The sequence below is a fragment of the Neopsephotus bourkii genome, unplaced genomic scaffold, assembly GCF_033783945.1.
Source record: "Neopsephotus bourkii isolate Nb327-2 ecotype Australia unplaced genomic scaffold, CSIRO-AGI_Nbou_v1 NB_187, whole genome shotgun sequence".
Taxonomy (NCBI): Eukaryota; Metazoa; Chordata; class Aves; order Psittaciformes; family Psittacidae; genus Neopsephotus; species Neopsephotus bourkii.
The window spans coordinates 42,738-68,387 of NW_026900701.1; the positions used below are offsets into that span (position 1 = coordinate 42,738).

Consider the following 25,650-nt stretch of genomic DNA (forward strand, 5'->3'; position numbering starts at 1 on the left):
ACCAGTTAGGAGGAACAACAGCAGAAACCACAAGCACAGCCACAGTTTTACCACCACATTCTGGGCCAGCTAGCCTTTGTTTATACCACAGTATTTTTTAGGACCACATAAGCTATGTAAAAAAAGTGCACAGGCTGTTTCCTCCTGAAATGCTGTTTGACGAATACTTCAGTGAAGAAAGACAAATAAATTGCTCTTCACTGTGCTTTAAAAATGGTCAACCTCATATGTAGCCATCAATGCTGTTTTTGAAACATTGTTTTCAGAAAAAAGCAAACCTAGAGGAGACTACAAAGAAGAGTTAAGATAACTGATGAACAGATTTAAAAGCATGAAGGTAGTAAAAAGTACAAACAAAAAAAAAGCAATCACTGAAATTTGTTTCTTCTTTACATGGAAAAAAATAATGAGATTCTGAGCAGAATGAGTACCACAGAATACCTTAAAAATGGATTATAACTGCATAGTACACAGTACTGCACTAACAATTAGTTTTGACTGTGACCAAAATGTGACGGTCAAGGGAGTAGGGGAAAGTGTGGAAATAGAGATGACTGACTGCTTCTCATATATTTGTTTTTTTTATAAACTGCCCTGGACCTTCCACAGGCTCAATTTTCGTAATTTTGGTAAAGGCTCGATTTGGGGTAAGTTCAGGAGCTTTTAATGGCACTGGGGTTTTGAGCCATTAAAAAAGCAAAATAATTCACTGTGTGAGCAAGACCAGCATTTCGCTAGCCTTTTAGGATATCTGCATTGCTTAAGACAACAAATAATTTTCTGTTTACTTCTTTGTCTATTATACTCAACTTCTTGATTCTAACCAAGAGTTGTAAAAAAAGATAATTGAGATGACTGAGGGAGAAAAATAGTCATTTTTATTTCTTGAGCTTAACAGTGCAGAACATTCTGGGGCAGTGACAATGGTTAAGAAACTATACTCATAATTTTTACACTGTTTTCACTCTCCTCTAAGCAGTGAAATACAAGTATTTCACTGAACCAGTCTTGACATCTTTTGCAACCTTTACTAACTACTGATGCCAAAAGCTTTCAACAACATGATCTCCTGCCAGCAACAGGTGGTTACCTACAACCTGTATTTATACATTTATATAGATTAGGTAACTATTTCAAGCTGCCTTGCCTAATCCCAAAATAAGGCTATATCTATGAATCCCCTCTTTCAAGAGAGCTCATTTCAGTGTTAGGTTTGCCGCAGTGTGAGACCTGTCTTGCCAGAAGACTCAGAAGTTCTGAATAATTCAGTATTTTCTTTTAAATCATTCAAGTGCATTTTTTACTATCTATGAAGAATCCAAACTTCTGATGAATCAGCTCAGGCATGCTACTTTGATCTCAGCACAGTTTATCAGCTCAGGCAAAACTTGTTGTAGTGGATGAACTGTTCTTAGGGCTACTATGATCAAGAAATAGAAGCAGCTATATGTTTTTTCTTGGTGCACTGACAGCAACCTGGGCAACTGAGCCCTAGAATCCTACTTTATTTCTGTGGAAAGGCCTGGGTATTTCAAGAAGGTAGAAACACCTCTCTTCCCCATTAGACACTGTCTGACAGCCTGTCAGATGGTCAGGGGCATTTGCATGAGCAGCATCAAGTCACCAGAAAAACCACCAAGCCAGAGTAGCATCACAGATTCTGCCTCAGCAGTGCTAAGGGCACAGGGCAGTGAAACCCAAGAAGAGTTATCTGGATGCTGTATCTTCCCCCTCCCATTTTTCTACATTCAAAACTGGCTTGAATGAAACTTCACACCTCAGGGAAATCAATTTTGCCCTTGCATTCTGACTGCTCCTAAAGGGCTATTTTTCCATAATACACCTAGCCCATGATGGCATGAAAAATAGTTCTTGAGCTAGTACGTTTCAATGCTCTTACAACTGATTACAAACCATCTGAGTAATGTTGCCCAGAATTTCAACAAAGAAACTACAATAAGGCAAAAAACCCATCAGAGTACACCTTAACTGAATAAAAGCTGGCTATGTAAAAATGTTCATCATGTAAACTGTAAGGGAATGATCCTTGCTAAACAAGATTTACAGTGGTGTCCTCAAATGTCAGTTCTCAAACAGTCATTCTGTCCCTAGGAGATGGAAGAGCAAGTGAAGTCATCACTCATTACTCTGCAGGTAACAAAAATAACAAATAATAATAATTAAAAAAAACACCAACCCTGAACATGTCTTATCGTTAACACACAGTCATCAGAACAAAATTAGTGCTAGTGGCTGAAAGACTCTAGCATATGTAAACCAGTAGGAAAAGACTTGCTTTCAAATTGTATGTACTCTCTGCAATGACTTACAAATATACGCCACAGTTTCTACATATCTGAACATTTAAATGAACACGTTTACAACATAGACATTTATAGATATATACATAGATGTAAACACACATGTATGTGTACACATATATATACTATGTTAATTATATACACACATGGATACATAACAAAGGGGCATTTATACGAGCTTATGTAAGTATGGCAAACAGGCATAAATGCAGATGTCTAAAGCCACCTTTATGTAGAACAGACATGATCATCTTTCTAGCCTTTCAGATAGCCATGGGCAGAGCAAGATGAAATGCTCCAAACTGTTGCAGCAACAAGGATGTGAGATTATGAGACACGGCATGAAAAGCTTTTATTTTGAGAATGTAAAGCAAATACTGTAGTTCAGGAACTACACACACAAAAACCGTCAAGATTTAATTAAAACCTGCATCTGATAAACTGGAAATATATTTAAATGCATCACTATTGTATTGGATCTGGCTGAACTGGAGTTAATTTTTCGCCACAGCAGCCTTCATAGTGATGTGTTTTGGTAGCTGGCAAGGTGTCGATTAACATGCCAGTGTTTTGGATACTGCTGAGCAGTGCCTGCACAACATCAAGGCCGTCTGTCCAACATTTCCCCTTAACAGTAGGCTGAGGGTGGGCAAGATCTTGGGACAGGACATAGCCAGGACAGCTGACCAAAGCTACCAAAGGGATATTTCATATTACAATGTCTGCTTAGCATATAAAGCTAAGAGAAAGGGGATAACGGTCATTCGTTATGATGACATTTGTCTTGTGAAGCAATCAGTACGCACACTGGTGCTCTACTTCCATGAAAGCAGCTGGAGATTGCCAGCTGATGGGAAGTAGAGAATAAATCTTTGTTTTTATTTGCTTTCATGCATAACCTTTGATTTTGTTTTATTAACCTGCTTTTATCATGACCCACGATTTTTTTTTCCATCTTATTTTCTGCCCCCTTCCCAGCTAAGGAGGGGAGCGATAGAGCAGCTTGGTGGGCACCTGACATCCAACATCAAGCCACCACAACTAATTATATGCTTCATCATTTGACAGGCAGATGTTAAGTGAAGCAATCAAAACCAAAAGCAACATTAGCTGCCAGTAGTGCTTTTCTGCTGGACCATAGTTCCTCTCCAAGAAGACAGATTATACAGTCTGATCAACCTCTAGCAATACTGTTCTATCACATACGGATTATTTCAAGGCTCCAACAAAACTACTTCCAGACATATAAACCCAAGAAACTACAAGTAAAATCTACTCAGTTTTAATTAGGACACTCAAGATGTAAACTGGCTTTAAGAGGTCACAACCGGAACCATTTTATGTTGCTGTATTTTTCATATTAAAGTATTCAAAAAGTACATTGTGACATTTAAGATACAATAAGAAGAACACAGAAAAACTGTCTGCTGGGAAAAGAACAGAAATTCTGTACTTTCACAGTTTTACTTCTGTCTGAACTATTTAAGTGTCTACTTTCCTCACAGGACAAGACTGCAACATTTTCTTTATTAAAATTGTTGGTTGGTAGATAGAAGGGAGATAAAACTTTTGATGAATGTTTGTTGTACGCTTAGAATATTACTCAAGTAATCTCCAAAAACATGCAGAGAATATTTGAAATGCTAAATTAATATTTTTATTTTGTTTTGTTTTCTGTGGAAAATACATTATACTATACCTATTAGCTGTAATCTACAGCACTAGTTACCTTTTTGGTAAATACTTAAAAGTTAAATTGTGATTATGCAACCTGACCAGAAAATATAAATTAAAATTGTTCCACAGAGCAGAGTAAATCACAAGCTTTGCAGGGTTAGCAAAATCTGTTTTTTATTGGTTTTATTCATACACTAAAAGCAGCCAGCTATAGAAGAAACTTAGATTTATCGGTATCCAATTGTACCCTGCCTTCCACAGCTCCTGTCTCCTCCTCAGAGACAGTCAGTTAATCATGAACAATCAGAAAACACAAATTTTTCTCCACTTTACAGAGTAGTTAGTTAAAAAGAAAATTTACACCTGTAAGTGTGGAAAACACAGAATGTTATGCAGTTCTTCATTCTAAATTTTTCTAATTTATCAAAATTTGTGACACAGGAAAAGGTTTATGTAGAAGCAAGTAACACATGAAAACTTAGCTAAAATAACAAAGGCAAACTGTAACTCTTACCAGTAATTTTCAGTAGAAGAAGGTTCATTACATCCAAAGAGCAACATGTGATGGACAGTGTCCATGCTGGCATGAGGCTTAAAGTCAACTGAAAAACAAAATGGTAATAATAAATGATCTATCCTTATTTTCACCAGAAGTTACATAAGCAAGATCATTTTGTACCATTTTTTCGCTGTAATTCTAGAAATAGGCATGCCATGTGCCCACTCATTCATTTACCTTCTGCTTTCCTCTTACAAGCTGTCCTTATATTCCCATTCAACAGCTTGTCTCCCAAGCTAAAACAGTAACAGTTTTGGTATTGATAACAATGTAAATAAAATCTGATTTACTTTCCTGATCAAGTACTACTTTAAATTATGAACACCAGGAGAAACACGAATGAAGAGAACATGGCATCAGTTTAATATTAACGGTGTCTAGTTAAGCAATGTATTAAAAAAAAAAAAATTCTAAGTTCATATTCATAAATAACAATACAATGATATAGTTAATATTCTTTCTTTCCTATAAAGGAATGAACTTTGAAGAAATTTATCAGCATATCAGTGTCCACAGTTTGACAGATTAAGGAAACATTAGGGGCCTTCAATACAGTGAAATCATCATTACTTGGTAATAGGGAAGTTAATATATGCCATATTAGAGTAACAAACCCATAGTGTTTCAGAGTCACGTACAGACAAAAAGTAATAAATCATCTAATTATTTCACTTTGTGTTGCTGAACTTAATAGGCTCCATCTCATTCATACAGCACAATCTGATAAGATAGGGACTCACTATGAGTCAGTAAGAAAAAGACACATTTATTTACTAGTCACCCATGTGAATGAACATGAGGGTGACGATGACAAACTGGGTGTTATACTTACAAACTTGGTATTTCTTGGCTGAGTGGCTTGCTGTTAGACTCAATTCTTATAAGTGTCTGGAATTTCAGAGCACCCTTTATCTACCACTACAGTTCACCATAGTGAAAAAATTATTTTTTTATCAACACCTGCACCATTAAAGACTCAATCTACTTTCTAGTTTGGCTACTCATTCATAAACTTTAATCAAGCATAAGGTGGAAGCCCATAACATGTTTTTAAAATGTTCCTGGATGACGTTTTCTTGAAAAATTATATATTAATCTCACTCATTGATATCATTTAAACATTAATCTCACAGCCATTTCATTTCATAGGAGCAAAAGGTATGTTGCTAAAATTAACCTTGGGTTATAAACAATGCTATCATGGGCAAACTTTATGTTCACAGAACAGGTTTTTATTATTTTAATTAGCTCATCAAGCGATCAAATTTTATTATGCTTTCTAATGACATGTACTCAAGCACAGTGATCACTGGGAAGGTTACCAAATCCTATTAAAATCTGGTGCAGAACATGTAAACACTTAAACCCTAAACGTATCCCAGCCTTCAGATTAAAAATAGGTTGCCTTGCATGATTCACATTGAGACTGTATAAATACCACTTTAGGCAAATTCTTTTAGTAGGTCCTTCTAAACACATACACCACTGAAAATTTATGTGGCTTTAACACATGTAAACACCAAATGACAGAACTAAATGTGCAGGAATCTAATAAGAAATAGAACTATGCAAGTTTGCAACTCAGTGAAGCACAAAATAAAAAGTGCTTACCCAGAGAGTTAGTAGTGTATCTTTCTGTGAATCACATGAAAGCAGAACAGTCTATTGAACACATTGCACAGCAGCTACAGTTTATCAGACAATGAACACTCACTCTCTTTTAATGCTCATGTTCCTTTCTGGTATCGAACTGACAACCAAGATGGCAGGTCAGATTCTCACTTTACAAAACAAATACAGAGGAAGTACTGAAGAAAATGTACTCATTTTTTTTAGGTACTATAATACACAAAAATCTAAACAAAACATTCTGTTTCTGAAGGATTTCCAAAAGGAAATCCAGAGGAGACAATAGTCTCATTACACACTAATACAAAAACTACACAGGATTCCCACCATATTTATTCTAAGAGCAGATATTCTAAAATGCAACAAGAGAGTAAAGAAGGAGGAAAGATATAGACATTTTAACTCCTCATTGTTTTATTTCGGTTTCTAGCATGTTCTGATGGTGAAGCTATGTTCAGTTGAACCAAAAAGCCTTCTCTCTACCTGAGCAACTAACTGTATGCTCACAAGCAAGACAAAACAGAAGTACCTTTGAGGTACTTTGACTTTCCAAACAGATAGTGTTGTTTGCTGATCTATATGATCAGAGCATTTGCATGCTATTACAATAGCGTTTCCTTCTATTTTTGCACCATGGCATAAAAAAAAGCCAATGGAGGGGACAGGATTTGGCTGGTTTTGTTTTTTCCCTGAGATAAGTAAAATCTTACTGCAGCCAACACTGACTGTAAGTGCAAAGGATTTACAGCCTGTACCAGCAGGTAAATAAACAGTCTGCTCACTGGAGCAGAATTAAGTATCCAGCTAGAGACAGAAAGCCAGTATTTTACAAATGGGACTGTTCGGTACTGATTGCCAAAGGCATCTGCATGCAGTTTCTTAACGACTGGTACTCATGAATCTCTCCAGAAACAGTGTGTTATCTTGACTCTAAGTAGGTGTTTCTAGCTTGTTTGTGCTTTAGCTATGACAAAAGCGTTCTGGAAACTCGTGACAGCCGAAGATTAAGTCAATGTAATTCAAAGAAAAAAGTAACAGAAAATGCTGAGGTTCTTCAAAATGGTTTGCTTAGGTTTTTCCAGTCAACCAAAACTCACCTACGTAAGCTTCATCATCCACTGGCAGGGGAGCTGACATGCAGAGGTAGGTATCAGACTATTAAAAGACCAAAGAACAGAAATTACCTTTAAATTTGGAATATTTAGAATGAAAGAAATGGAAACAAAGCATCGAAATTCACTATGCTTTCTGAAGATAAATGAGGGACTATTGAACAAACTAATACATAAAAATTATCTATTTATAAGCCTTAGCACTGAATTAATTTGCAGTGGTTTACAAACACTGCCCCCTCCCCACATGCTAAATATTTGGGGTTTCTTTTCCATCCTCCTCCTGTTTGAAAACATGTACATGTTTCCTCCATGAGCCAGGCATATATTTTACATAGTTTAAGCTGTATGTTAGCTGTATGCCTGTACTTTAAAAGAATTAAATGATTCATATAGTAATCATTCCAGAACAACAATGCGAATGCTCATAATCTAGGTACAACCTTACTGGTATTACCAAAAATTCATCTCAATTTCATGGAACACATGCAGATGGTTAGACTTCTTAGTATTCAAAGAGATTAATTTTCAGTTATCTGTTTTCCACAAGAATTACCTGGGAAGCTAAAGCATCGAGGACTTTGGAAAAGTAAATTAAATACAATTGCCTACAGTGATGCTATGGAAGAACTCAACTCAGCAGAAGTAGTATTTCAGAAGTTTCCTTTCTTTTTCTAGCTTGGAGACATTTTTTGACTAAACAATCAATGGCTTCACAGCCCTCAGAAAAATTCTTACATTAGATAAACCTGCTGACTGTACATCTACCGCAGGTCACACTGGTCATAAATCGTAAACAAAGACCTGGTTAGTTCCACTACACATCTTTCTGTTAGCTTGCTATGATTCTCAATAAAAAATGTGACTGTCAGGTGTGCATACCACCAAGGAATCCGAAGTGACTGACTCCTTCATATCCGTTTCCTAGCTCTTCAACTAATGGCTCCTCAGGTAAAATCAATAAAACAATAACAAACGTGCACGTGGATGAACTGAGAGTACTTCTCACTCTTTCTGAATTATAAGTTTAATATTTTGCTGCAGACAAATAAGATCTAGTAGAAACTATATTTGTGTTCTACACTCACTGGAATGACACTACGTTAAATTACAAGGTCCAGAGGGCTGCTCCCCAAGAATAGAAAACTTCATTTTCCCTTCAGTATTTTTAAAAGTGTTATCTGCAACAATGAATCACCATCTACTGCAGCACAACATCCTGCTCTTTACACGTATCTGCAGCCCTCTAAAAGAGACACAGGGTCTCTTAATGATATATGTAACCCTCTGCATTGCTTCCCTGCAAAAAAAAAAAACAAAACACCTTCAATAATAATTGTTTATCTTGCTTAATGAAGCTACATGTGAAGATGACAGTAGAATCTCAGACTTTTAGGTGAATCTTAAAAATGCTAATGTTAAAAATCTTAACTATTGTCTTCATTTTCACTCACTCAGCTCAGGAGAAGTTAAGCAATTTCTAATGTGAGAGAATATACTATTATGACTTGTTTATAGTAGCTTTCCTGGAGTATTTTAGGGGCTTAAAATATTGGGTCAAAAGTGTTACCCTTATGAAATACTTTCTGGTTGTCTTCTGCGCTGGCCAAAGTTGCAGCAGTGTTAATTTTAACTGAACTCATTTCACTAAGGCCTCATTTGAGATTTGGTGTAAACTGCAACTCCAAATAAATGTATGACTTACTAGCGCAGCTGGAAATATTTCACTTTAATAAAACTCATATTCCTAGTTTTAATAAACTTCAGCATTTCAGTTTATGAAACCAAAATTTCAAAAATACAATTAATCATATGTAAAGATTTTTCTCTCATTTGAGAATACTTTTCTATTTCTTACTTTTCTCTGGACATATATATATGTCTATAAATATTACTTTGCTGGTGGGTTTTTATTTGCTTTATGTGAATTATACTGTAGGCAAGGCTTTATTTTTCAAGGTTATATATATAAAAAAAGGAAGTACAAAAAAGAAAAACTGAATTTCTCTCACCTGCTTAGGTGTCACACTAGGCATGCGAATGTCCAATGCAAAATCTGACAGACCAAGTGAAATCACTGGCTGGTCACTTCCAAGGCATTCACTGGAAAAAGATCTGGTAGTGTCTTTGTACCTTAAAATGAAGGAGGAATTACTTTTTTAAAATATTGACTTTTGTTATGTCTTTCTAAAAAGCAGGGTCTTGAGAACTACCAGGGAAGTTTGACAATGCTGAGGAGCTCCAGGACTGATCTGGAAATTTCACTCCTCCACATGCTTAAGTTACCAACCATTTACTGAGACAGTTCCCCTGAGCAATCACACAGATTAGTTTGTAAAACATTAGCTAAAATGTATCCTGTCATCTTACCTAAGAAGTTGCCTGAGGTACATAGATGTACAGATAGAGAATTAATTCACTAGAAAATTTCAAGTACTGTTAAATCATTCACGAGTTTGGTTTGGGGTTTTTTTTTGAGACTGTGTGTCTGATGTGTAATGCAATACAGATTAAATTACGTGTAAAGGGGAAATTTTTAATTCCAACACCACAACTCCTATTACAAGTAGTGAAGTAAACCAGTAAGTTTTATAAATTTACGTGAATATCAAAGTCTGTATGTATGTTTTGTTTTACAATTTATTTATACATTGCATTCATACAATGCAAAGTAAATGGTAAGACACCTGAAGCACGATGCAACATTGATATGATTTGAAATATGTATATTCATGTGTGTATATATATATATATATATATAAAGATACAGAAGTGACTTGGTAACTACAGTGCCCAATATACCTCAGAAAGAGTAGAACACTTTTCTGGAGAGCTAAGAGACTACAATTTCTCTTCTCCAAACTATATTCAAGTTTACCTATGCAATTCTGCATACAACCGCCCCCCCCCGCCCCAACTTCCCAGGACTGCCTAGTTTTAACCTAGATGATGCTTTCTCCTTAAAATATCATTTTATACTGGAAGCCAACTTAAGTGGTTGAAATATATTTACACCTGGTGTAGTTTAAAATACACCTGTGGTGTTACCTAAAAATTTTCATTAATTGTCATTTTATCATCCTAAACTCACATTTTAGAAAGCAACCTATGAATAAAACAAGACTTTCTGCCTTCAATATGACAACAGTGCCATTTCAAAACTGCAGAAAATAAATTCAGAGCAATTGAGCAAACCAAACAAACCCATATATGTTTTTATCTAGGACATGCTTTTTCATATATCCATAATATGGTAAGTGACTGCATGCATTTAACACATTAGGTCTTCCTGTGTAACCCACCTCTTGAAGACAGAAAGTGGGCTTCTGAAACCCACACAGATGTTTTGAAAAACAAAAAACAGTACTAGCAGGTTGTTAAAGAGGCCAGCCATGACCACCCTGCTGCTTTTGGCCTGATTAAGAGAGCAGAAAAAGGGCAGCACAGTTCTGTCGGCTGTGATCCTGACAATTAGGCTGAAGCCGCAGTATCAATTCACGACTTCATTATTATGTGCTCTGCAGGCATCCTCCAGCTTCTGACACACCATCTGTCTTGGAAGGTGATACACAGTAAATCAGGAAGGTGGATGATGCTATGTTGTCTCTATTGTTAGCTGTAAAATTCTGTTGAAGAATCTTCCCTTGCAGATAGATGACACTGTACTTCTGTCCACTTAGGCAGCTGAAAAGAAGTAGCACTCCTACTGCTTTCTCCGCAGGTTGTGCAATTAAATCTGCATGCTACTTATCAATCCACAGTGCTGCAACTCGCATCACAGAAACTGTGGGGGTTGGAATTCCATCCTCACAAGAAACCAGCATCAATCATCCTTCAGAACCTGTAAAAATAGAAGCAGATAAAGGATGAGTAATGCATTATAGCATTAGTTCTCACCAAATCCCTGTTGCGGCATTTTAAATTCATTAAAGGAAGTTGTTTCACAAGCTTTATTTAGCCCAACCTAGCAAAGACTGCATCAAGTCTGTTGATGCCTCCTCATCCATATAGAGCCAGAAAATGACACGTTTCATATTGATATATAAAACACACTCTCAAACACATTTTACACGATTTGAAAAAATATAAACCCCTTACCCCCCTCAATATGTAAAAAGCAAAGCATGGAGTATTTCACACATACGAACACTAGCATAATGTATTCTACAAGCAGCAAAAAAACGCCAAGAGCTGACATGGTTTCTAAATTTTATCAACTATCACTAAACGTTTCTGCACATACTGTGGACTGGGAGAATATTTTACTGTTAATGCAACCTGCAATACACCATTATGTCATCTGTTTCTTATGTACTTCAGTTACTTTTCATATCCATTTTGGAAAATTGATTCTACAAATTATTTTTTGGAAATACTGCAACAAGAACTATTGAGACCAGACTGCTTCATATCCTTTCACAAATTAAGGTTATATTAACATAAACTATTACCCTCCTCATCACTTAAGCTTCAACTGTTCTTACTTACACATTTCAGTTTTCACAATATTTTAAATTTTAAATTTTGAATGTTTTTGTAAGCATGCTGGAAAATCAAACTGTGTTACTGAAGACAAACACTAGCATTTTTATTAAGCATTCAAATTCTGGCAGAAGTAAAGGTACAAGTCATACTAAAAATCAAAGTGTTTAAAATGTATTATGTACTAATTCTTTTAAGATAAATATTAACAGGAAAAAACCACCCAAGCCCAACTATATCCCAGCCCCTGGAAGACATAGTCAAAATACTGCTATAATGACAAAATAGGAAAGAAGGCTTCTGACAGGAAACACAATTGAAATTCATGTGTTTTGAAAATTCCTTCCATTTTAGGGCATACATGCAAAAAAAAATATGAAAAAAAGAGCTCCTGCATATACTAAGAAGCCATGCTGCCTGCTGTTTGGCACCTACACTAGACCAGCACTGAACGATTTGTTAGTGTTTAAAATCTGATTACATTAATCATCATTAAAATTGCATAATTTCTTAACTGAAGGATAAGAAAAAGATTCAGTCATAAACAACAGTTAACTGTTCAGCATCTTTGTAATTCACCTGGTTGGAAATTCTAGTACTGTTAAAATTTGTATTACATAAGAAATCAGACCATACTCTAAATACACTTGACAATCAAGAACTCTGAAGAACACATGCAGGAATAATAGACTGGATCTTAACATACACAGAATTGCAATGTTCCAACTTCTTTTTTTTTTTTTTTTGAATCTGGAAGGTCTTTTCCATGGATCAGAAATAAAACCATTCTTCTAAGCTTCAGGAAGTCCGAGATTGGTAACGTCAGACAAATACCTACCTGGTACACGAATTCATAAAAGAAAGCTACAGAGAAAACTGGTTATCTGAAATATGAAGGTTTCTTTATAGCAGCATTCAATTATCACCGCAGTTATGGCAGAAATAAGCAGGACATTTGTACCACCAAAACATGTGTCTTCATGCTACGGAGGAATATATGATGATTTATGGCTTTTAGAATGCTGGCCACAAGAAAGAAAGAGAAATAAACACTCTCAAATTCTCTAAAAGAGCAAAGAAACTAAATATGTAGTGAAATCAATACATGTATGGATAACATCCGTACATTCTACTTTAAAAATGGGCCAATTTCATCCACAAGCTTGGGTTTTAAGTACAGTTTCACTGGCTGTATGGATATGAATAGATGAAAGTGTAGTGCAATTGATATTTAGTATTAGACCCCTAGACAACCAAATTTTACATTCGGAAGGAAATGAGAAAAAAGGAAAAAACAAACCAGGAAGCAATATCCTGAAGAGTATTCAATGTCATTTTAGATATGATGCAATACACAAGAATACCAGACAAGAAGGGAATAAAATGAGGATGAAAGATTCAATAATAACATTACACAGTTACTTAGGTTCATTATGTAAGACATAATTACTGATATAGAGTGAATGGAAAGAAAGGGAGATGAAAATCATATTGGGCAACATAAGCGTATTATTTTATCCCATCCAGACATACCATAAAACAATATAAAACAGCGAAGTAAAGAAAAACAAGAACTAGCATGAAGATGTCTCACTGAATAGGGGGGGAAAAAAAGAAAAAAGTGGCCAAGAAATTGGAATTCAAAACACAATTTTAAATAGTATACAACTACAGCAAAGATATTCCAACATGTTACACAAACTGATCAATTTCTACAAATCAACTACAGAAAAAGTTCTGTGTTAACCACAAGTTCATACAGCACATTATAATAACTTCTTGTTTCCAGCTTAGTCACCTAACATTTTAGACATAGTACCTAGAGAACAAGCAAGATGCAAAAACCTCACCTTCAACCACCACTTCCTTAAAAAAAAAAAGAACAAAAGAAAAGAGATGGTCAAAGGTTATGGGAATTGATATGAAAGTCTATCACAGATAAGGTAATTTCTCATAGCTGAATCACTTTTCTGATTTCTTATGCACTGAAATCATGGAACTGAGGAAGGATTATTTGAGTTCTGTCTCCAGCTAGACTACAGAGTAAATGCTAGAGCATTTTGTCTATAACCAAACTTGAAGCTTAAGCAACAACTGGGTATACAAATAATAGTCAGTTCCACAAATGAACTGCAGAAAGGCCTACGAGTTGAAGCACTTAGCTTCTAATAGCACAGGAAAATCAATACTTTGTGGTATCAGCTTAAAGATTCATTAAAGCACTTAATGTACAGCCACTTACAACACTTAAGTCAAACACACAGGCAAAAAGCATTTGGGCAAGAAGCTGTCATATTAGACAACCTCCTGAATCACAGCATCAATAAAAATCTCACAAAACAGTTGAGGTATCTAGGAGTTGCTAGTGCAATTATCAGAAACACAAGATGTATAATTCTGATAACACCAAGCTGGTAGGAGCGACTGATAAACCAGGGAGTCGTACTGCCATCCAGAGGGACCTCAGCAGGAGGGATAAACAGACTGACAGGAGCCTCAGGCTCTTCAACAAGGGGAAGTGCAAAGACCCGCATCAGGGGAGGAACAAGCCCAGGCACCAGAACACGCTGGGTACAGCCCAGCTGGAAAGCAGCTTGGCAGAAATGCATCTGGGGGTCCTGGTGGACACCAGGCTGAAGATGAGCCAGTGATGAGCCCTTGCTGCAAAAAACCCTAAGACTGTCCTCAGCCAAACCACTGCCAGCAGGTCAGGGGAGGTGATTCTTCCCTGTACTCAGCACTGGTGAAGCCACACCTGGAGTGCTGGGTCCAGGGCTGGACTCCCCAGTATGAGAGAGACATGGATGTACTGAAGAGTACAAGGAAGGGCCATCAAGATGAGGGGACTGAAACATCTCTCGTAAGAGGAAAGGATGAGGCAGCTGGAAATGTTCAGCCTGGAGATGAAAAGGCTCCAGGGAAAATCTCATCAGTGTACATAAACATCTGAGAGGAGGATGCAACGAGGATGAAGCCAGGTGACAGGTTGTTTAATAACATTCTTAATGACCCAGATAAGGTGATTCAGTGCACCCTCAGTAAATCTGCAGATGACTTTTAAGTCGGGCAAAGTGCTGATCTGCTGGAGGGTAGGAAGGCTCTGCACAGACATTTGAACAGGCTGGATTGAAGGTCCAAGGCCAACTGTAAGAAGTTCAACAATGCAAAGTAACACAACAACCCCATGCAGTGCTCCAGGCTTGAGGAAGCGCAGCTGGAAAGCTGCTCAGTGGAAAAAACTTAGGGGTGTTGACTGACGGCTGCTGAACATGAGACAGCTTGTGCCCAGGCAGGCAAGATGGCCAATGGCATCCTGGCCTGTATCAGCAATAGTGTGGACAGCAAGGCCAGGCCAGTGACCATCCCCCTGTACTGGGCACTGGTGAGGCTGCACCTCGAATCCTGTTTTCAGTTCTGGGCCCCTCACTACAAGAGAGACATTGAGGTGCTGGAGCGGGTCCAGAGAAGGGCCTGGGGCACAAGACTGATTAAGGAACAGCTGACGGAACTGGGGGTGTTTAGTTTGGAGAAGAGAAGGCTCTTCCCTGGAGAAAAAAACCTATCTACAACTACCTAAAACGAGTTCATAGCAAGGTGGGTGTCAGTCTCTTCTCCCAAGTAATGAATGAGATGAATAGCCTCAAGTTGAACCAGGGGAGGTTTAGACTTGATATAAGGAAAAATTTTCTTCACAGAAAGGACTTTCAAGCATTTGAACAGGCTGCCAAGGGAGTGATTGAGTCACCATCATTGGAGGTATTTAAAAGATGTGTAGATGTGGTGGTTAGGGACATGGTATACCAATGGACTTCTTGGTATGAAGTCAGTGGTTGGACTCAACAATTTTAAGGGTCTTTTCCAACCTAAAGAATCCTATGATTGTTTTCTATGACAGGACCAGAGTCAGTGAGCACAAGCTGAAATACAGGCAGTTCCATCTTGGCGCCAAGAAACACTTTTTCATTATAAGGGAGATTGAGCATCAGCACAGGCTGCCCAGAAAGACTGTGAAATCTCCATCCTTTGAGATACTGAAAGGCCAGCTGGACATGGTCCTGGGCAGCAGGGCACCAGATGGCTTTCAGAGGTTCCTTCCAGCCTCAACCATCCTGTGACAATAAATTCTTTCAATCTTTAAAAATAGTATGTAAGGCCAGTTCAGTATCAGGTAAAAGCAGCAAAACAATTTAAGGGAAACAGCAGGTGGTATGGATAAGGGGTTATAACCATGCAAATTTTAACACTGTTGACAATATGGAGAATGTAAAAGACACCACAGATATATGATACCAAGAATTTTCCCTTTAGATTGTGGTGGCAGATGAAAAAAACTTTCTTGTTCCAAACTGAGGTCTCTTGGTGACTTTTATAACTGCACTGCCCATACAGGGCTGTCAACAGGTAAGAAAAATGACAGGAAAGTCAAGAGAACTCTCCTCAGCTAAGCTGCTTTTACAGCCTAAAATGCCCTGGACTCCAATTAAACCATGATTACAGAAAGCAGGGCCTACATAACTTTTAATGTAATGTGTAGTCAAACAAATGTAGCCCTGAATATAGAGCTTTGGTTTTTGTTTTTAAATAAGTATCAAAATATGTCCTGACTTCTGTGTGATGTTGCTACCAAACTTTTTTAATTAAATAATATATTTTTCAACTTAGAAAAGTCTCTGTTGAGTTGTTTGAGGAGAACTGTTTACTTTCCTTGAAACAATTTTTTTTACATAGTTTTACAGGAAAACATTTAAAGCATGATTATAAATAATCAAAAATTACTGAGTTTCTTTTAGAGTAGAAGCAGCTGCTTCAAACTAGACTTCACTGGACTACTGTACCTCCAAAAGAGTAAAAGATAACCTTTCAGCATATACCAAACTCATTGTAACTGTAGGCTTTCATTTCCCTCCCTTTCAGCCTGCGTTGGTTCACAAAGCTGATGCCCTCTCCTCTGTGTACACCAGCACTGTATTAATTTTCCATCAGATCAACTGGTCAGTGTGACAGGATCAGCTGTGACACTTCTACTAGGACAGAAATCGTGTGAGCATGCAGCAGGGGTGTAAAGGAACCCCTGTCTGGCAGCAATCCACACTGAACTTGGTATAATATTAAAGATACTTCTTAAAAATGAGAATTGCAAGTTGACAAATACAACTTGCCTCTTTGTTTAATTTAGATTTAACGAATCTGTATCTTCTGCTGCCAAAACATTTTTCCAATATGGATATTAAAGGAGAAAGAGAAGAAATATGATTGCTCTTATTCTTTTTTTTTGTAAAATTTCATCTGCTAAGTATGAGTATGGTGCATATTTTTAAAGGAAGTATTTCAAGATGATGAGAAAAAACACTTTCCACTCCATCAGAGGAAGCACAGTATCTATACAATGACAAAATCTTGTATGTAATACAGCAGTGAAATCGATGAGTTCTAAATGGATTTACTCTTGGCATATTTTCAAATGTATTGAAATTGGACAACACGCATGCTTTCCTTCCATGACCAGAAAATTAAGAATTAATTCTTAAGCAGTGCTTAAAAGGAAGCTTTATAAATGCAACAGAATTTATGAAAAAAGTTGAATACTTGATTATTTAAACTTGTGTTCAGAGATTTTGCTGACCTGTTAAATATGTGTTCTTTGTTACATGAAAATTCTTGGGTTTCCTGCTGGGAAAGTAAGTTCTACTTACTATCTGAAGACAGGCTATCTGTATTGTGAAAAATTAATTAAAAAAATCCTTCTAAATTTCTTGTCAATTCAGTAGGTATGGAGAGTTTTACCTATTAGACAGCTTTATTTTGAAATTACTTGAAGTTTTACACAGTAAAAAGGTACAGGATGAAGGACAACCATTTACACTCTGCCTTTCTCTTTTGAAGATCAACAGCAACTCACAACACAACTTCCAGGTTCCTAACTTCTAGAAAGAATATGAATTGCAAAGATAACATAAACCCTGTCACCCCAAGCCAAAAGCAAACCCTATTCACTGAACAATAAAGGAAGCACTTCAATCATACTTAGTAGGCCACTCATACAGCAATAGCTGTCATGGAAATCAGAAATAAAAGGACATAAGAAAGCAGGCTATAAAATGTGTTTATGCAAAGAAAGGGTAAGTACATTATTTCCAGGGTGATCAGGCAAAAAATAATTTATCCTCACCTATTTTATAGAATGAAGAGAAATTAAAACCAGCCTCAGAATTATTTTGAGAGCATCAAGAAATGCATGAGGAAAAACAGAACCAAGAGAAGCAAGGAAAGCACAGCTCACGGTATCAGAATCACTGTAACCCTGGGCTACATGCTCTGCCCACAGCTGCTGTCCTCAGCACCTTCAAGATGACTTGGCTGAGCGGAGTAGCTCGAGAGAGGACGCCTTCATCACCTGAGTGAGGGGAAGCTCGGTGCCCAGGAGCCTCAGCTCAGAGCGGCGAAAGCCACCGAGGGAGCCTCAAGTCCTCGACAGGGCCTGCCCAGCAGCAGGCAGCTCAGCTGACGCGGGCAGGGACTCACAGGGGGCGGAGCCAGGAGGAGCGGCACCAGCCCTGATTGGTTAAAAACCTGCCCCGGGGGAGCGGCGCCACGCAGCAGTTTGTGCAGGCAAGCGCGCGGGATGGGCAGCGCTCGCCTCATGACCGGGGCCCGATCTGGGAGCTCTGCTCTGGCTGCCCCAGCGGTGGCCAGCGTAGACACCCAGACAGAGTCGATGAGCACGGAGGCTGCAGCGCAGCGCTTGGGGTGTAGAGAGTGCCTGCACTGGTCTTGTGAGGGGGAGGGTGCACAATGGGCAGGGCTGCACTCTGTGCCCCCCTGGTAGAGGTCCTCCTGCAGGGGCGGAGCTGCGGGATGCTGTCAATAGGCTGAAAGATGTCGGGGAAGCTGAGAGGAAGCAGGAATGCTTGCTCCAGGCCCAAACAGTGCAGGGCCTCAAGCGTCCATTGTAGCTCATGGAGGAAAGAAGGAGAGCATTAACGCGGGAAGATGGGAAACAATAACACACACACACACACACACACGCACAAACAAATAAAAAAGAGGAGGAAGAGGACAATTAACAGCAAGGGGCTTCCTCCTAAATCTGTTGCCCCCACGCAGAATCACTTTGCAGTTCTGCAGGGAGCTAATAAGGAAACACACACCTAGCAACACTAACAACTGGCTGATGTACTGATAAAGAAGATCACTACAGGTGCGGCCAGGAAAAAGCAGCGGGTCATGGTGTAAGGGACTCTACTTGGAAAGGCACAGAAGCACTTGTCTGTCAGCCTGACTTGGTCTCAAAGGAGTTGTGTTGCCTACCAGGGGCACGGATCAGGCATGTTGCAGAAGGGCTGCCTGGTCCAGTAAGTCCCACTGACTATTACTCACTTCTAGTGATCCACGTGGGTGCTAGGGATATAGATAGCAGTAGCCCGGAGAACATAAAGAAGGAATACAGAGCCCTGGGAGAGGTGGTTAAGGGCTCTGAAGCTCAGATTGTCTCTTGTCAATTCTCCAGGATAAAGGGGAGGACCTTAAAAAGGTTAGGAGAATTTGGCAGGTTAATAAATGTTTAGAACCATAATAGAACATAGTGCCATAGTCAAAGGTTTGAGTATTTAGAACATGGGACTCGATTTGGGAGGCCAGGTCTACTGGGGGCTGGTGGAACTGGTCTAGTGGTTTTGGTAGGAGGCTTGCCAGGCTGGTCAAGAAAGCTTTAAACTAGATGTGTTGGATGCGGGTGGGGGGGAGCAACATTCCATCCCAGCATTTCCACTCAGTTGCCAGCACCTGTAATAAACACTCAAGAGTGATGCAAAGTTATTTCAACTGCTCCAGCCAATGAGCTGGCTACATTTGGAGCTCGGCTCAAATGCCTCTATAAAAATGCCCGTAGCATGGGAAAACAAACGAGGAATTAGAGATGTGTGCACGTCTATGGGGGTACGATATAACAGGCATCACAAAAACATGGTGGGATGGCTCCTATGACTGAGTGTTGGAATGGAAGGTTACAGACTCTTTAGAAAAGACAGGCCTGGCTGGCAGGGAGGGGGAGTTGCTATTTATGTTAGGGATAGGCTGGAAAGTATCAAACTCTGTCTGGGGACAGGTGACAAGCCAACAGAGAGCTTGTGGGTCAGGGTTAAAGGGGAAACAGTGAAGGGAGACATTACTGTGGGGATCTGTTACAGACCGCCTGATCAAGAGGACTCTGTGGATGAAGCACTCTATAGACAGTTAGGAACAGCCTCATGTTCACGGGCCCTTGTTCTCATGGGGGACTTCAACCACCCTGACATCTGTTGGAGGGATGGTACTGCCTAGCACAAGCAATCCAGGAGGTTTCTTGATTGTGTGGCAGACAACTTCTTTCTGCAAGTAATAGAGGAGCCAACAAGGAGAGCTGCCATGCTTGACTTCGTTCTTACCAACAGGGAAGCTCATTGGGAATGTGATGCTCCAGGGCAGCCTTGGCTACAGCAATCATGAGATGGTTGAGTTCAAGATCCTCAGGACAGTGAGAAGAGCATGCAGCAAGCTCACTGCCATGGACTTGGACAATTGCTGAGGTAGCTTGAGAGAGGACGCCTTCAACACCTGAGCGAGGGGAAGCTCAGCGCCCAGGAACCTCAGCTCAGAATGGCGAGAGCCACCGAGGGAGCCTCAAGTCCTCGACAGGGCCTGCCCAGGAGCCGGCAGCTCAGCTGATGCGGGCAGGGACTCACAGGGGGCGGAGCCAGGAGGAGCGGCACCAGCCCGGATTGGTTAAAAACCTGCCCCAGGGATCGCGAGCGACCAGGAGGGCAGCGAGGCAGTTTGTGCGGCAGTTCGCCTGGGCAGGCGAGCGGGATGATGAGCACTCGCTGTATGACCAAGGCTCGGTCTGGGAGCTCTGCTCTGGCTGGCCCAGCGGTGGCCACTGTAGGCAATCAGACAGAGCCGATGAGAGGGGAGGCTGCAGTGCAGACTTCAGGGTGTAGAGAGTGCCTGCACTGGTCTGGTGAGGGAAAAGTACACAATGGGCAAGGCTGCACTTTGTGCTCCCTGGCGGAGGTTCTCCTGCAGCAGGTGGCTGAGCTGCAGGAAGCTGTTAATAGGCTACAAAATGTCAGGGTAGCTTGCTCCCTGCCCAAACTGTGCAGAGTCCTCAAGCTTCCCCTGTAGCTCATGGAGGAAAGAAGGAGGTTGTTAACCCTCGAAGCTGGGAATTGGTGACAAAAAAAAAGAAAAAAAAAAACCAAAAAAAGGAGGAAAAGAACAATTAAAAGCAAGGGACTTCCTCCTAAACCTGTTGCCCCCACGCAGAACCGCTTTGCTGTCCTGCAGGGGGCTCATGAGGAAACGCGCTTTCGCCACAAACAGCCTGGTGATGCACTAGTAAAGATGATTCCTACTGGTGCTGCCAGGAAGAAGCGGCAGGTCGTAGTACTAAGGGATTCTACTTTGAAAGGGACAGAAGCACTTGTCTGTCAGCCTGACCCATTCTCAAGGGAGGTGTGTTGCCTACCAGGGGCACGGATCAGGGATGTGGCAGAGAGGCTGCTTGCTCTGGTAAGCCCCACGGACTATTACCCACTTCTGGTGATATATGTGGGTGCTAGGGATATAGATAGTAGTAGCCTGAGGAACATAAAGAAGGACTACAGAGCCCTGGGAGAGGTGGTTACAGGCCTGTAACGAGTGGTGTCCCTCAGGGATCGGTATTGGGACTGGTCTTGTTTAACATCTTCGTCACTGACATGGACAGTCGGATTGAGTGTGCCCTCAGCAAGTTTGCCGATGACACCAAGCTGTGTGGTTTGATTGATACGCTGGAGGCAAGGAATGCCATCCAGAGGGACCTTGACACGCTTGTGAGGTGGGCTGATGCCAACCTCATGAAGTTTAACCATGCCAAGTGCAAGGTCCTGCACCTGGTTCAGAGCAATCCCAGACACAGCTACAGGCTGGGCAGAGAAGAGATTCAGAGCAGCACTAGGGAGAAGGACTTGGGGGTGCTAGTCAATGAGAAAATGAACATGAGCCAGCAGTGTGTGCCAACTGTATCTTGGACTGCATCAAAAGGAGCATGACCAGCAGGTCGAAGGAGGTGATCCTGCCCCTTTATTCTCCTCTTGTGAGACCTCACTTGGAGTACTGTGTGCAGTTCTGGTGTCCTCGAAATAAAAAGGACATGGATCTGTTGGAACATGTCCAGAGGAGGGCCACAAGAATGATCAGGGGACTGGAGCACCTTCCGTATGAAGATCGGCTGAGAAAGTTGGGGCTGTTCAGCCTGGAGAAGAGAAGGCTGCGTGGAGACCTCATAGCAGCCTTCCAGTATCTGAAGGGGGCCTACAGGGATGCTGGGGAGGGACTCTTCATTAGGAACTGTAGTGATAGGACAAGGGGTAATGGGTTAAAACTTAAACAGGGGAAGTTTAGATTGCATATAAGGAGGAAATTCTTTACTGTGAGGGTGGTGAGGCACTGGAATAGGTTGTCCAAGGAGGCTGTGAATGCTGCAACCCTGGCAGTGTTCAAGGCCAGGTTGGACGAGGGCTTGGGTGATATGGTTTAGACCGAGGTGTCCCTGCCCATGGTGGGGGGGTTGGAACCTGATGATCTTAAGGTCCTTTCCAACCCTAACTGTTCTATGATTCTATGATTCTATAAGATTTGAAGCAGAAATTCACTTCTACAACCTGTTTTTCATAGTTACACATCCGTCTTTAATAATTGTGAAACAAACTCATGGAACTGCTCGAAACACTCCCTATTAAAGCAGTAAAATGCAAAACTTCCTTTTCTTCTTGTAAGAATCAAAGACATTTTTCAAAAGTCTGAAGACCAGAGAGAGATCCTGTTAGTTCTCTCATTCTGCATTTAATGTCTCTTGAAAAACATTTTATTCACATTGAATCACCTCCTAATCCTTTTGCTTTGACCAGGTATCAAAACAGGTAAAACTCTGTCATTAAGGAAGATCAACATTTTTAACTGAAAGAAATTAATATCGTAACTGCTAATTTAATATTCTGAAAAATATGAACAAGTTGGATGGTACTAATTACTTGCTTCAAAGGGAAAATACATGAGAAACCTCCCCTTTCATTTTAATACCCAGATGACTATCACTTTCACAGTGCAATAAGACTAAAGCTTCACTGAAGTGCCCTTTGTTTTCCCTTTGTTATGCAAAAATAGAAAATACTAAAGGGAGAATGTTTTATAGAGTTAGGATCAGCTTCCAAGGATAAAATAAAAGAGATCACTTAGAATATTTAAGTCCAATTACACATTACATATGAATTATGAATTAAATTCATTGCATGTTCCTTCACTCAGGACTTGCGATCACGTTCCCTAAATTCCCTGTGTACAAAGAATACACTCAAACAAGAGCAAAGCACCTTTTTTTTCAGTTAAAATGTGTAGAACTTTGTTAATATGTTGTATTGTATTTATGTAGATAGGCTTTGGTAGCAAAGGGGCTGTGGAGGTGGCTTCTCTGAGAAGACACCATAAGCTGCTCCCACATCTGACAGAACCAGTTCCAGCCAGCTCCAAGGCAGACCCGCTGCTGCCAAAGCTGATCCCATCTGCAACTGGTGGTGCTTTTGTAAGAACCTGCTTACAATGGGTAAAAAACACCACACAGCAGCTGGGAGACTGGAGCGAGAATTAGACAAATCCTGCAGACACCAAGGTCTATGAGTTGGTCCTCCAGGCCCTGGAGCAGAGATTCCCATGCACCCTGTGGTGCAGCCCATGGTGAGGCAGGCTGTGTCCCTACAACGCATGGAGGTCCACAGTGGAGCAGATATCCACCTGCAGCCCAGGGAGGACCCCAAGCTAGAGCAGGCAGATGTACCCTGAAGTAAGGTACAGTTCCTGAAGAGCCCAGACTGGAGCCCTAGCAGGAGCTGTAGCCCATGGGGACCCATGCTGGAGCAGTCCATGCCTGAAGAACTGAACCCTAGAAGAGGACTTACTCTGGAGCAGTGATATTCCTGTCCTTCTCTTGACCCATGAGCTTTTTGTTATATTTCTGCTCCATGCCTTGTTGATGGAGGGGAAGTGATAGAAGGGCTCTGTGGGCACTTGGTGTCCAGCCAAGGTCAACCCACCACATATTGCTATTAGTCTGTTTTCAGCTGGTTCATTCTAAGCAAAATACATTAATTAGGGAACAGTTAGGTGAGCAGCTGAACTCACAGAGCACAGAAAACAGGTGATGGAACACATCAGCGATGCGCCATTGATGGAGAGTGTAGAGCCATGAGAGTTGCTCACTGTCATCATATAGTATGTTCCTTTCCTTTCTCTTTTCCTGCCCCTGGCCATTGTAGGGGGATTAAACCTAGCTTTCTGTCAGATTAGTGAGTTGAACTGGTTTCCAAAGGTGGATGAACATAAGTACTGGAAAACAGAAAGGAACAGGATTACATAACTGGGAATGAGGACAGCAGTAGAAGTACTTCTAATGCTAGCAAACTTTTAGCTCCACTTGTCCATGGGAGTGTAATGCATGTTTACGCAGAGTGTCAGCAAATGGTGGTTCCTGGTTCAATACAACCTACTTGTAAGTATGCTGCAGTAATAACTTCACAGTTCCTATTTGCTGAACACCTGAAGAGGATGCTGGAATCCCTGTAAATCCAAACACTATCCAAGGCCACCCTACCACCTCACCTAAAAAAATTTTCTTTAAGAGAGGTACACCATTAGATGGATGGGATAAAGTGAACTATTTTCAATACAGAAAAAAAAAAAAAAGTAGAATTACTATCACTTGGGAATGTACTTTGAAAATGAGTTAACCTTGTTAAGTAACAAAATGTATGGGTGCTAGGAAAAAAAAAGAAGAATGCTTGTTATTAGTGAAACAGTTATGCTACAGTTTTCTTACAAGTGACCAATCTTCTAGCAGAGTATTTTATATGTGAGAAATGTAGGTGACAGGGATGTTGTCATTCCATCCCTTCCAAATACAGAACACTTTTTCTCTTGAACCGTATGTAGTAATACACTCTTAACAGCCATTCCAAGTTAAAATTTGGACTATTCTCCCACAAATCCAGCCAAAATGATGAAGTTAAACTGAGATCTACAGCATTGGAGCTTCATAAAAATTACAAGCAACTTCATTTAATGAAAGTAATTCAATGGAAGTTTTGTTAGAGCTCTTTACAACACTAACGTTGTAGCCTGCCTTGTTCCAAATGGCTTCGATAACAATACCTCTTAATTAAAGAAAATATGATGAGTGGAAGACAGGAACCAAATCATCGAATCTAATTTCATTTAGCATTAGTTAACAATTGAACAATATAAAACCTGTACTAAAAGCAGATAAATGAATTCTCAACTATTATAGTTTCTTTTACATCAAACTTTTTTCTAGCTGAATATTGTATTTTTTTCAAAACTAGCATCCATTAAAGTAAAAGTAGTAATTCTGTAATTATCAGAAAAATGCTAGAAATCTGGCATCTACAAAAAGAGATCCAGGTTTTCAGTATCACAAAATACAGTAACACTAAGGTAACTGAGCGTAATACAATATACCGGTATTTCAGCAGAACAAGTCTTAACGTTAAGTGGAAGTTCAAGAAAGATACATACAACACAACTGCCTGAGACTGCACTGGCACAAGGGGTTTCTATAAAGTATAATATTCAGAGTATACAGAACATATATGGATAATCAAGAAGAATCCAGTTTCTTTTCTAGAAGTCACCCCTACATATGGGAAAATGAGAGTGGTTCACAGGATAAAATGGATGTGCTATAAAGAACCTGCAGCCCTTGGAAAGCCCTCACCAGAGCAGGCGCCTGGCAGGAGCTGTGGGCCATAGAGGGGTACCATTATGAGGGATGCACTTGACCCCT

At 40.0% G+C, this 25,650-nt stretch overlaps 1 protein-coding gene across 4 annotated transcripts in view; it reads right to left on the reverse strand.

The window, feature by feature from the left end:
- The window catches only part of LOC133223990 (peptidyl-glycine alpha-amidating monooxygenase-like), a 113,670-nt gene that overhangs the window by 42,719 nt on the left and 45,301 nt on the right, over positions 1 to 25,650 (reverse strand). For all 4 annotated transcript variants that reach the window (XM_061375209.1, XM_061375201.1, XM_061375218.1 and 1 more), the window contains exons 3-6: positions 10,601 to 11,139; positions 9,311 to 9,431; positions 7,284 to 7,341; positions 4,513 to 4,600 (exon numbers count right to left, since the gene is read on the reverse strand). In XM_061375209.1, coding sequence (XP_061231193.1) covers positions 4,513 to 4,600; positions 7,284 to 7,341; positions 9,311 to 9,431; positions 10,601 to 10,692 — 359 coding nt within the window. In that variant the 5' untranslated portion in view covers positions 10,693 to 11,139. The remainder of the gene's footprint in view (positions 1 to 4,512; positions 4,601 to 7,283; positions 7,342 to 9,310; positions 9,432 to 10,600; positions 11,140 to 25,650) is intronic.